Genomic DNA, 13,286 nt, shown 5'->3' on the forward strand with positions numbered 1-13,286 from the left:
GGAGAGACTGCGCCCTCCAACTGTTTCAGAGTTCAGAGTGATCTGGCAGCCGTGCAGCTGAAGCCACGGGTACACGGCTGTCTGCAGATGTCAGTACCTCCAGTCTGTGTAACTGTGCAGGGCTTTGGCTACACGGGCTCCTGAGGTGTCGGCATGGCTGGGGCTACTCGGTGTGAACCCCACCTCGGTCCCTTTCTGGAGACTGCCGGCGCTTGGCCCCAGCTAGCCCCTGCCCACTTAAAGGCCTGCTATCAAGACCAAACAGCAGAAACTGGACCTTGGATGTATATACATGTAATTGTAGTGCGGTGCCGCCCCCTGCTGGCACAGGAGCATGTGTGCTGCCTCAGAAGGCCTGCCTGGGAAGCAGGCTCACCTGAGAGGCAAAGGTGCGGCGGATGTCACACGAGCTGCGGGGGATCGCTTCCCGTTGCCATGGCTGCGCATTTATTACCCCCACCGCCTCCCTGCCCCGGTGGACTTTGGGACTAGCAGGGAGCGGGCTTGGCCAGGTGTACAGTGTCTCTCTGCGCCCGGAGCCAGCAGGAAGAGGGGGTCCCAGGAGGCTGGCGAGATGGTGAGTGGGCACACCTCACTATGGGGGCAGAGGGGGGGGGGCAGGTGATCAGCAGCAGCTGTGGGCCTCACTCAGAACCTTTCTTTATTTCCCTGCAGACGAAATTCCTGTCCCAGGATGAAATCAACGGTACGTATGAGAATCTCTCAGTCAGTACTGCTGGAGGGCTGGGGGGGGGGGGGGGGGCTTTGCAGATGTCGCTGCGCTGGGCCCCACTTGTTAGATAAGCCTGGCCACGCCTCTGCGCAGTACCACCCAACCCACAGGTCGCAGGCGAGCAGGCAAGGTCAAGTCGGACGGCCAGTAGTCAACATGTCTGCAGCAGGCGCCTTAGCTCCCAGGGCTACCTGGCCATGTGCGCTCGCTCCCGGGCCTGAGTAGAGCTGCGAGGTCCCTAGAAAGGGGCAGTGCCATGAATGATGCCCTTCTCGTGAAAGTGTCCCCCTGATAGGGCCAGTACACGCAGCGTTCTGCTCGGGGGGGGGGGCGTTTCTCAGGCACGCCGCTCTCGCCCCCAGCCCCCCCCCCCATCAGTGGCTCTAGTGACTCCACACCTGGGTCACCAGTCGGGGCCCTCAAGCCCAGAGCTCTTTTATAGCCCCCCCCCTATCCTTCGATTGCCTAACCTCATTTCTGATAGGTTGTCCCCCCTTCTCCCACGCAGCTCTGTCGCTTGCTTGTTCCCCCTTTTCAATCTCTCTCTCTGTCACAGATGTTGCCCCTGATATATTTTTGGGAACTAAATCATTTCTGGGGACTGATCATTCAGAAATATCTTGACAGTGACAATGTGCTATTACATGGCCCTCTCGGGGTCACCTGCTTTGGTTAAGGGGTGCACACTTCCAGCACCTGGCCACATTGTTTACCAGGGTTTGGGTCTATTTGACCTAAAACATTTCACCTAATCACATTGGATCGAATTTATTTGACCTTTTTTTCGGTCTAAAATGCGGTGGGAGACCCCCTCCTCTCCCTCCCCCCCAGCCCCTCCTACTCATCTATACCCTTACCCAACTCTATATATCTATTTAATTACATTTGACCAAAAAACAGGTCAAAAGAATTCGGGCAAATATGTTTTGGTCAATGATGCTAATGCCGTTTGTACCACCGGCCCTCCAGCTCAAAAGGGTGCAATTACTTCCACACGTCTGGATTCCTAGAACTAAAAGACAGACTGCTGTTTAAGATCTGTCTGGAAAGTGCACAGATCACATGACACTGTTAATATGCAACACTAAGAATCCTCACAGCAAAGTGTTATCGCGCAAAAAGGGAGCAGGACTCTTGCTTGATTTTCTGCATCAGGAATGGAATTCTGCGAGCAGCGAGCGGACCCCCACATGACGCGAGACTGAGGAGCCGCGGGTTCCTGCTGCTGCAATGGAAAGGCGCCAACACAAGAAACCGTGTGATAAGGTCACTTGCTTATAGAGACTTTGTTTTGACACAGGGCTGCAGATTGTTCATCAACCATCATGCGAAGAACAACATTTGAATTGTTAGAAAAAGAGCCAATAGTTTTGTGTATTAAACCTTCAAATGTGATAACCAGCTTGCGAGAGGCTTGCGAGAGGCGTGCGAGAGGCTTGCGAGAGGCTTGCGAGAGGCGTGCGAGAGGCGTGCGAGAGGCTTGCGAGAGGCGTGCTTGCGAGAGGCGTGCGAGAGGCTTGCGAGAGGCTTGCGAGAGGCTTGCGAGAGGCGTGCGAGAGGCTTGCGAGAGGCGTGCGAGAGGCGTGCGAGAGGCTTGCGAGAGGCTTGCGAGAGGCGTGCGAGAGGCTTGCGAGAGGCTTGCGAGAGGCGTGCGAGAGGCTTGCGAGAGGCGTGCGAGAGGCTTGCGAGAGGCGTGCGAGAGGCTTGCGAGAGGCTTGCGAGAGGCTTGCGAGAGGCGTGCGAGAGGCGTGCGAGAGGCTTGCGAGAGGCTTGCGAGAGGCGTGCGAGAGGCTTGCGAGAGGCGTGCGAGAGGCGTCCGAGAGGCTTGCGAGAGGCGTGCGAGAGGCTTGCGAGAGGCGTGCGAGAGGCGTGCGAGAGGCTTGCGAGAGGCTTGCGAGAGGCGTGCGAGAGGCTTGCCAGAGGCGTGCGAGAGGCGTGCGAGAGGCTTGCGAGAGGCTTGCGAGAGGCGTGCGAGAGGCTTGCGAGAGGCGTGCGAGAGGCTTGCGAGAGGCTTGCGAGAGGCTTGCGAGAGGCGTGCGAGAGGCTTGCGAGAGGCGTGCGAGAGGCTTGCGAGAGGCGTGCGAGAGGCGTGCGAGAGGCGTGCGAGAGGCGTGCGAGAGGCTTGCGAGAGGCGTGCGAGAGGCTTGCGAGAGGCTTGCGAGAGGCGTGCGAGAGGCGTGCGAGAGGCTTGCGAGAGGCTTGCGAGAGGCGTGCGAGAGGCTTGCGAGAGGCTTGCGAGAGGCGTGCGAGAGGCTTGCGAGAGGCGTGCGAGAGGCTTGCGAGAGGCGTGCGAGAGGCTTGCGAGAGGCGTGCGAGAGGCGTGCGAGAGGCTTGCGAGAGGCTTGCGAGAGGCTTGCGAGAGGCGTGCGAGAGGCTTGCGAGAGGCTTGTGAGAGGCGTGCGAGAGGCTTGCGAGAGGCTTGCGAGAGGCTTGCGAGAGGCGTGCGAGAGGCGTGCGAGAGGCTTGCGAGAGGCTTGCGAGAGGCGTGCGAGAGGCTTGCGAGAGGCGTGCGAGAGGCTTGCGAGAGGCTTGCGAGAGGCTTGTGCCATTTGATCGTCTCTTCCACCTCAAATAGTCTATAAGAAAAGGAAGAACTTACAGGGAATTAGAGAAGGGCTCCAAAAAGTGAAAAAGCAAACCTTTTGCAAGACATACTGTACTATAGAGTGCCATACTGTAATTCTGGCCAGATCTGCTCAGTGCGATACTATGATCCTGGGCAGATCCGCTCAGTGCGATACTGTGATCCTAGGAAGATCAGCTCAGTGTGATACTGTGATACTAGGAAGATCAGCTCAGTGTGATACTGGGATCCTGGGCAGAGCCGCTCAGTGCGATACTGTGATACTAGGAAGATCAGCTCAGTGTGATACTGGGATCCTGGGCAGAGCCGCTCAGTGCGATACCGTGATCCTAGGAAGATCAGCTCAGTGTGATACTGGGATCCTGGGCAGAGCCGCTCAGTGCGATACTGTGATACTAGGAAGATCAGCTCAGTGTGATACTGGGATCCTGGGCAGAGCCGCTCAGTGCGATCCTAGGAAGATCAGCTCAGTGTGATACTGGGATCCTGGGCAGAGCCGCTCAGTGCGATACTGTGATACTAGGAAGATCAGCTCAGTGTGATACTGGGATCCTGGGCAGAGCCGCTCAGTGCGATACTGTGATCCTAGAAAGATCAGCTCAGTGTGATACTGGGATCCTGGGCAGAGCCGCTCAGTGCGATACTGTGATCCTAGGAAGATCAGCTCAGTGTGATACTGGGATCCTGGGCAGAGCCGCTCAGTGCGATACCGTGATCCTGGGCAGATCCGCTGAGTGCGATACTGTGATCCTGAGCAGATCCACACAGTGCGATTCTGTGATCCTAGGCAGATCAGCTCAGTGCGATACTGTGATCCTGGGCAGAGCCGCTGAGTGCGATACTGTGATCCTTGGCAGATCTGCTCAGTGCGATGCTGTGACCCTGGGCAGAGCCGCTGAGTGCGATACCGTGATCCTGGGCAGATCTGCGCAGTGCGATACTGTGATCCTGGGCAGATCCGCTCATCATCGCCCCATGCCAACATCACCAGTTTAATTCCACTGTCTCCAATTCGGCTATCTAAGCACTTCTTCTCACTCATGTGTTATAAATGTTTTTGAAACTTTTTTTTAAATTTAAATAGCGCTGAGACGAGACCCGTAGGTGTATGTTCTTCGCCAGGGAGGGGTGTAAATGAATTGCTATTCTGCACCCTGCCCTTGGGAAGGAACACGTCCTTGTGCATGCACAATGCTGACCCAGTGTTTCTACACAGCGTGTTCTGGTGCAGGCATGTTGTTTTGTAGAACAGTAGGTGTTGCCATCACCATAATAATAATAATTTAGCATGAACCCGCTGCTTATTACTACCCACGGTGTGTGCTGCTCAGACCTCGGAAGGATGAAGGGCTGAGCTTGGCCCCTGCGTTGTCAGGCTCTGCACGGATTTCAAAGCGAGCGCTCTATTCCCCGTGCTATCTGCCCATAGTTTATAGACTCACCTTTATAAATCTAACTGCTGCGATTTGATACTATCATCTGGCATACCAACACAGATCTCTATGTTAAGCACTTAACGCACTGAGCTATCTCCCAAAACATCATAGCACGCAAACGGACCAAAATGCATTTCAACTGTATTGCACGTGATCCGTGTGATCCCCAAAGAAAAGTGAAAGTGCTACACACGTGGTGGCAAGATCAACGCACACATTCTACATACTACAGTGAACACAGGACACCATTATCAGACCGGAAGTTAGCTGTCGGCAGCCAGGCAGCAGGCTCAGAGCCTATGGGCCTCATCACGAGTTTGGCGGTAACAGCGGCGCTTTTAGCGCCTGCGCTAAAAGCCCTACCGCCGGATCACGGGTTTGGCGGAAGGGTTATTGCCCATTCTCCATTGGGCCCATTCGGGAATTCTTCATTCCCCATTGAGCCCAATGGGGAAAATTCGCACGATTACCACCGGCGGATTTCCCGCCGGCGGTAATCGTGCTGAAAATCTGCAATTTCGCTGCAGATTTCCCCCCAGCTCAGAGCTGGGGGGAAATCCGCCAAAGCCATGATCTGGCGGACCCTTAAATGCGGCGGTAATAGCGCTACCGCCGCATTTAAGGGTTACCGCCAGACTCGGGATGAGGCCCTATGTCTGGGTATGCTTGAGAAGATCGGCAACAACTCCTCATCAGGCGGCTCGGTTGGGGCCCTGCACAGGGAAGGGGCCCCTTTTTGACTAGCAACTCAGGTGTCGCCTGGCAGCAAGTTGTCATATTGGACAAATGCAGACACATGTTGTGTGCTGGGAGCGAGGTAACTGCAAATGGCCATTGCAGAGAAACAGGCCACACAACACCAGCCTATGTCGGCTGACCTCATTTTTGTAACAATAGGTCCTTTTGGTTGTTTATTTATTTATTTATTCATTTATAGAGTGCACCAAGCCCTCGGGCATCTAGGCGTCTAGGCACTGTGGCAGTACATTTGCAGAAACCTTTTGCACTCTCGACCCTACTGGGCCAAAGCATCAGGCCGAGCAGATGCTGATGACGTCTGGGGTCTGCACTGCAGGGTTGGCAATTGCATGGCTGGCGACTCGGGTGCATGCATGGCTGGCGACTCCGGTGCATGCGTTCCTGCATTCACTCCCTGTGGATATGCTATGATATGATATGGCATTTATAACGCGCCTATACACAAGTGTTTCAAGGCACGACGAGGCAAGGGTGGAGACAAGGGAGGACAGACAATGATCCTACTAGGCCAGGTGACATTGAGATTGTGCAAGTGCAAAGGACGGCAGAAAGAAAGTGCGGGGGGGGGGGAGTGCAGTACATGGGGTAATAATAATCACATAAAATAAATAAAGAACGGCCAGCTGGTGGCAAGTGCAGGGTAAGTGCAAACATAAGTGCTGGTTGGGGGACTGTAGGGATACAGAAAACAGCAGCCAGTGCAGGGTTGCCAGGGAGGCAGGGCAAGCGTGCAACTGGCAGGGCTAGGGCCCGAGTTTCGATGGGTGGCCGGAGACCCGTGCAGTCTCATTGTCAGCCAGGAATTCCGCAGGCGGGAGAGGGGGAGCAAGCAGAAGCAAAGAGGAAGGTTTTAAGGTGCTTCCAGAACCGGAGATGGTTCTCCTCAAGTTTCAGGGGGGCAGGGAGGCTGTTCCAGAGGGAGGCTCCACCCGAAGATAGAGATCTACCCCCAGCTCGTTGCTTGGAGAAGCGACTGACCCTGAGGGAGTTGGAGGCGGGTGAGCGGAGAGCTCGAGAGGGGAGGTATTTAGGAAGAGAGAGTTGGAGGTATTGAGCCCCCACATTATGGGGACCACAGCAGAGCACACAGGCGGGCGTCGCAGTGATTGGTAATAGTGGCTGACATGAAAACCCACAGAGGCAGCCATTACTGGAGCTCTCTGCTGAGCCTGCCTGCCATGCACAGGCAGCATGCGCAGGCAGCCATATGAAACGTGATACAGGCCACTGGTAGAAGGGCTCTGGAATCCCAGAGAAGAACGGAAAGGATTGCTAGACCGGCACGTTGGCTTTGTGATGGTATAAGAACTCGGGCAAAAGGGGCGCGTAATGGGCCCCTGAACCCCAACTCTGGAAGAAGGGATCTGGAAATCCCAGAGAAGAACGGAAAGGATTGCTAGACCGGCACGTTGGCTTTGTGATGGTATAAGAACTCGGGCAAAAGGCGTAATGGGCCCCTGAACCCCAACTCTGGAAGAAGGGATCTGGATTCTTTTTAAACATAATTCCTTGTTTCCTTTTAGGTATTAATTATCTGTATTTCCTTTGCATTCCTCATCCATATTTGACTTGTATCTGTGGCTCTTCACTTTCCTTTTTTGAGATATATGATCGTTTGTAGGATGTGAGTTTGACTTTTTTATTAAATTGATTACACAACATTTACTCATGGGCGTAATTTTAGGGGGGGGCAAGGTTTTATGTTCCTCCCCAACTTTCGTGGCTCACCAGTTTGCCCCCCTCATTTGGTGGGGCCCCTTTCCTTTAGATGTCATGTCACCCCAAGATTGTCAGCAAAGTTACTCCACTCCATTTACTCTTGATTTCATAGGACTATTGAGGGCGCCTTCGATTAGTGCACATCAATTTGATATAGTGTGACCAGACGTCCCGCTTTTGCTGGGACCACCCTGATATTTTGCCCTTAGTCCCGGCGTTCCGAGAGTTTTTGGGATTTCAAAACCCTGTCCTAGGATTGCAGGGACAGGTGGCTATGGTCCTGGTTTTTGCCGGGAACCGATTAAGAAATACCCAAATCAGGCCCTGTGCTGATTTTCCTGCTTGGTGAATGCTTTTGACGCCCCCATTTCCTCCCCCTTCCCATCTCTGGCTGCTCCCATCCAATGAGAGGAGTGTGCCTCTGAACACCCCCCCCCCCCCCGCAAATGGCCAGCAATATAGAAGTAGGACTACAGTTTTAACAGTGTCCTGTTTGTGTCTACTGTAGTCCTACTTCTATGTCTATTGCCCATCCCCCCTTTTTTTATCTGGTCACCCTAATTTGATAGGACCAAACTATATATGTAAATGAAATCTAACGGGAACCCTGTTATTTTATTGTAGTCCAAGCTCCTTGCTATAGTATAGGCACCCTTAACTAATTATACACAAAGACCCATTGCGCCTTCGTCGCTTGGTGATGTAGGAAAGGGCCATCTTGAACATGGTCAAAACGACAATACTTGTTACGGAACATATGGAAACTGTCCATACAGGAAGTAGATTATGGGAAATGTAGTCCTTTGGGTCATCTACACAGGCCCTGTCATAGGGCATTGCCAGATGTGTATTCCTTTGGGAGCATGTGTGTTAAATTATGACGAGCGCAATTTGGGCCAGAAACCACACACTGCACACACATTCCGCACAGAAGACGCCAGTGGCCTAGCCATTAGCACATCAATAATGGACCTCATTATATGTCTGCCGGTCCGGAATTAACGTGCCAGCAATTAAGTTTACCGGCACGTTTCCAGACTGGAAAAGTACACGTTTGCTGGTGGGGTGTCCCGATTTACCTCCAGCCAAGAGCTGGAACTAAGTCGGGCATCCCACTGGAAAAAACAGCTGGTATTACCGGTACTACCAGTGCTGGTACTGGCAACCCCCCCACAGAGTCCTATGGGCCGCTATGGAATGGGGATTGACATGCCCTTACTAGCACCAGTAATCTGCGGGTAATTCCGATAGACCAGGTGCCGGTAAAGGTAATTCCGTTTGGATACCACCGGACGTATAATGAGGCCCTCTGTCTGAGCTCTCCTCTTCAGCCCTCTCACACTCCGCCACATCAACGGCTAACTAGGCCCAAAGTGCTGTAGTCCGATTTTATGCTTGAGATAACATACTCCCAAGCGCCTCCAAGAATCCCATAAAAACAGAACGGCAATCAGGTCTCCAGTACTTCCGAGCCACACCCATCAACACCTCGTGTTGCGCATCTGCCTCTCGCGTTATCCCACGAACACCCCATCCTTCCATTTTTTCTTACAGACCTACGCCCACAGAGACCGACAAACATGGCGGACGGGCACTATATGAGACCAGCTTCCATAACGTTTGGCCCCTGCTCGGTCCTCTGTGCGGAAGAGTGTATTTGGACTTACGCAGAACTATGAGGTCCGTGGTGAATGAAGCAGTGCACATTCAGAGCAATGCAGTCTTATCGGGTCTCTGTGCTGAGGAAAGGCATGAAATGGAAGTACATCAGAAGCAGGGTCGGCTTTAGGCCCAGGTCCCCCGTGCGACCGCCTGGGGCGCCACATTAGCCCGCCTGCCCCACCAGCTCGGGGGAGTCTTTCAAGGGCTGCCCCGAGGTGGCATGGTGGGTGAAGGGGCAGCAGGTGCCCTGTTGTAATGCAACACATCCCGCTCTCCTGCTAGGATACATAGGGTGATCCAGGTGTGGACCCTTTGCTCACTGTGCTCAGAGAGGCACAGCGCCACCTCACTGATGAGGCCCAACAAGGCTGAAACATGTGTATGGGGTTGCTGTTGGTACTCTTGTTCAGAGAAGAGTTTGCATAGTGTTTCGGTGCTGGACTGCCCATGTGGGCGTGACAAAGCCTGATATGCAAATGGATATTCTCAATCCGTGAAAGGTACAGTGAGCTAAAGTGTGACTGCGGACTCTCGAGTGGGTACCTTCCCAAAGAACAGGTCATTTAGCTGTGTTCGTTCTGGCAGAGGTGCGGCCATGACAGTAGTTTACTTTTGACTGACAGACTTAGACTTCCCGTAGTTTTCTTTTCATTAGGGAAAGCGCCAGTGGAAATTTCGTCATCAGCGGAATGGGAAGAATTGCGGCGCCTATTTTGAAAAACCCAATCAATCAAATATCTGCAGGATCAAAGACAAGATGGCAGAACATTGTCTGCCCAAACCAAAATTCAGTGAGGGGGAGCTGGTGGCAGAGACGTTTCTATGGGAGGCCAAAAGGGGCACTTGCCCAGGGCCCCCACCTTGGAGGGGGCCCCACAAGCCTTCCTGATCTGAAGAAGTAAGATTCCATTGTTCACCAGACTTAAATAGCACCCATCAGGATATTTTATGGGATGCTGCTGAGGCTCAAAACCTATTGCCTTTCTGTTGTGGCAGGTGCATTCTGCCTTGATCAGTTCATCCTGTATTGCTTTCTGTGTTCACTGTGGTATACATAGTGTGCGTGTTCCTTATGGCACAACTCTGTAGCATTATTTCCTTCCTGTGGTAATTATGCTGATCCTGTGCAATAGGCAATGGTGAAATGCATATTGATAAATTTAGTGCCACAATGGTTCAGAAGTTAGCTCAGTGTGTGAAGCACCCATTGCAGAGATGGGTTCATATGCAAAATTAGAAAATCACATTCCGGCAAGGCTGGCTGAGCCTTTCCTATGTCTGAAGTTTATAAACCTGCCTGCATATGTACTTGGTTTTACAGAACAACATCTGCTAGTATCACTTGTAAACACTTGTGTATAGGCGCGTTACAAATGCCATATCATATCAGCAATGTACCTGCACCGGATAGGGGTTGCTATAAAACCTAACATATCATCCGTATGGTGAAGGTCTAGAAATCGGTTAGTTCAGATGAGGTGTTGTAAAACTTAGCCAATCGACTCCAATGATGGCCTAAACTGTTAGTCCAAGAGGTGAATAAGTATCCAAATTCAAGACTATGGAACAACCGTGTTCATGCTTGTATCCTGGATTTGCCAGCAGACGATGGTGATCCAGGTCAAATCATCTAACATATCTTACATTTACTGTGCGGTCTTCTGTGAGGTTTACCTTCTTACATGCTTCTGGTATTGTTTAGCCCATTACTGGATCTTTCTTCTTATGGAGGCCATTTGGGTGGAAGGGTTGGTAGACAGAAGAGAGCGGTCCATATGTTGCAGGCCTCAGGCAACCATATTTTAAGGTCTGCTTGTTTGACACAAAAAACGGTTTGCTTTTTGGTAAAGGTCAAAGGTTCTTAGGCACGTTTATAAATGAAAATGTCACAAGCCATTGTTTTGGAAGTATTTAAAGCTTTAAAATACAAAAGACAAACCCAGATTAAATTTGTTAAATCACATCGATTGGTATGCTGGTTCTTATTTACTTCCCTTGATGATGGAGAGAATGAAGCTAGAATCATTCCCATTTTGCATAACAACCTTCTATAATATTTTGTTTAAAAATGGTCATGTTTGGTAATGTGACTTGTGTACATTCCAAGTCCGTTTTGTTTATAAAAATGAGATTGTTTTAGTTCATGGTAAGAACTGGAAAAGGTGTTCAAATGCAGAAATTGCAGAGTTGGCACAAATCCCAGCTTCACCCCTTAACCAATGTGTGATCCTGGACATCTCCTTTAATCTTGTATTGCCTAACATCTCAATATTGAGTCTCGGGAGGATAGCCCAGGGGCAATGTGCTTGCCTTGGAAGCAAGACCACAGGGAAAAACACAGGTTCGATCCCCGGGTCCGCGCTTAGAAACCTCTGGGTATTAAGTGCGTTATAAATTACCTATCATATCATTACCAGTCCCTAAACCTTTCAAAATTGTCAGCCCTTCCAAGTGATTTCCTTCTCATTGTATGATCTTCATAAAAGCCTTATTCATGGTTTCACTGTGTTAATAGTGAGCATATTTATTTCGCACACCACAGGCATTTGTTCCTTTGATATCTAATGACAACACTAATGTCAGCCTGTCTGGATAAAGATGCCTTCCTGGTAGCTTCTAATCTGCCTCCACTATCCATGTTACGGTATGTGTAGCGTTCTCCTTCCTTCCAATTGGTGGTCTCTATCCATGCATGAGGGCGTTTGCATTCTGTGAGGCAGCAAATGTGAGTGCTCTGTCTATTATGGGGTACATGTACCTTTTACACATGGTCCTGCATTAATACTACATCTGCCTTCCTGGGTGGTATTGATCAAAAGTATCCTGTTTGTACTAGAACAGTGACCCCTTTGCAGACTGCTAATGTTGGTCTTCAAATGCTATTTATCTATCATTATGATTAGAGCAAGAATGAAGAGGGCAAGGGGAACGTGCTTATTATGCTGCGAGACAGCATATCAACCTATAGATAAACCTAATGGTTGGGAGCACAATGGGTGGGCGGTGGGGGGCACAACCAGTATTCTTGATCCCTTATTTCCTTTGGTTTGGTGGAGGGGGGCCCCAAAGATGTCTGTGCCTGGGGCCCCAAAAGTGCTTAAGATGGCCCTGGCTGGTGGTCCTCAAAGATGATATCATTGCCCAGTGTGACGAAATTTATGGCAGTCAGCAGCAGAAGACCACTGGACAGCACAGGACAGCCATCTGGCATGCTATCAGCTGGAGGTGATAGCAGTGGCAAAGGTACCCCGGGATGGAGAGGACTGCCACAAGCAGTGGAACGACCTGAGGGTCAGGGTGCGGCAACTGCTGTCACAACACCACCAGGAGTCCCTGGCGACTGGAGGAGGCACTGTGAAGCCACTGGTCCTCAACGCGTGGGCGGAAAAGTGCAGTACAGTGCTGGACATAGAAGGAATTGAGGGAGTCGGCAGTGCGGAGGCGGGTGCCAGGAGGCAGGTGAGTAAACCCCCCCTCCCCCAACACAAGTGCATGCACAAATGACAGCCCAGTATAAGATGCCCCGGTGGACAGGGACACATGTCAGCAGACCCAGAAACTTGGCATGCCAAAAGAGCGGAATAACGGGGTGGCAGCCACGGGGCAGGGCACCAGAGGCAGCCCTGAGCATCACAGCAGCGGGAAGGGGTGTCAAGTGACCTTACCAAATGTCAGGCACACCACACCCCTACTGGCGCACCCTTTGCCAGTGGGATTGAGGTGTGTGAGCAACCACAACAACGTGCAGCAGTCACACCAGCATGTTGCAGGCTGAATTGGCCTGCCTCATGTTGGCATGACAGACAAGCCACAGGGAAGTACACGTCCCCTACACTGACATGTGCTCAGCCTGCCAATCACTGTGCACCACAGTGCAGCCTTGCTGGCTGCACAGCACTTCCCCATAGGGCCAAGCCAGTGCCATGGACTAAGCCACCACCCCTCCCCCCACCATGCGAGTGCCACCCGGAATGGAGGGGGACTGGGGGCATGAAGCAACACAAGCATGCATGCCAGATGCCCAAGCATGGACACCCTGCCCTCCCCACACACAGCCCAAAGATCAACTGGCCATGTGTCGCACACTCACCGCTACAAGCAACCCCATGATGCTGGGCCCAGATGCAATCCCCCCTGACCAACCGTGCCCATTTGTGTGGGGTCCTGGCCTGTACCATAGCAAATCTGTCTGGCAGGCCAACACACTTGGGGGAACCATACCTGACAACATTTCCTATGTCCCCTACAGGCACCCATGGATCGCCAGAGGCATCAAAGGAGGATGCAGGGCAATCTGGGAGTGACACATCCAAGCCCTCAAGGTCTGCTGCCACCACCACCCCGTAAAGGCCCAATCAGGCTACACTGAGGCGGATGTTCCTCTGTTTAACAC

General features: G+C 52.0%; 1 protein-coding gene across 1 annotated transcript in view; it reads left to right on the forward strand.

The window, feature by feature from the left end:
* Positions 1-324: 324 nt before the first annotated feature.
* CALML4 (calmodulin like 4) overlaps positions 325-13,286 on the forward strand; it is a 73,203-nt gene continuing 60,241 nt past the window's right edge. The window contains exons 1-2 of the mRNA XM_069625119.1: positions 325-577; positions 676-706. Of these exons, the coding sequence (XP_069481220.1) occupies positions 335-577; positions 676-706 (274 nt within the window). The 5' untranslated portion in view covers positions 325-334. The remainder of the gene's footprint in view (positions 578-675; positions 707-13,286) is intronic.

Source organism: Ambystoma mexicanum, chromosome 11 (assembly GCF_040938575.1).
Source record: "Ambystoma mexicanum isolate Mex_15411 chromosome 11, UKY_AmexF1_1, whole genome shotgun sequence".
NCBI classification, from domain to species: Eukaryota; Metazoa; Chordata; class Amphibia; order Caudata; family Ambystomatidae; genus Ambystoma; species Ambystoma mexicanum.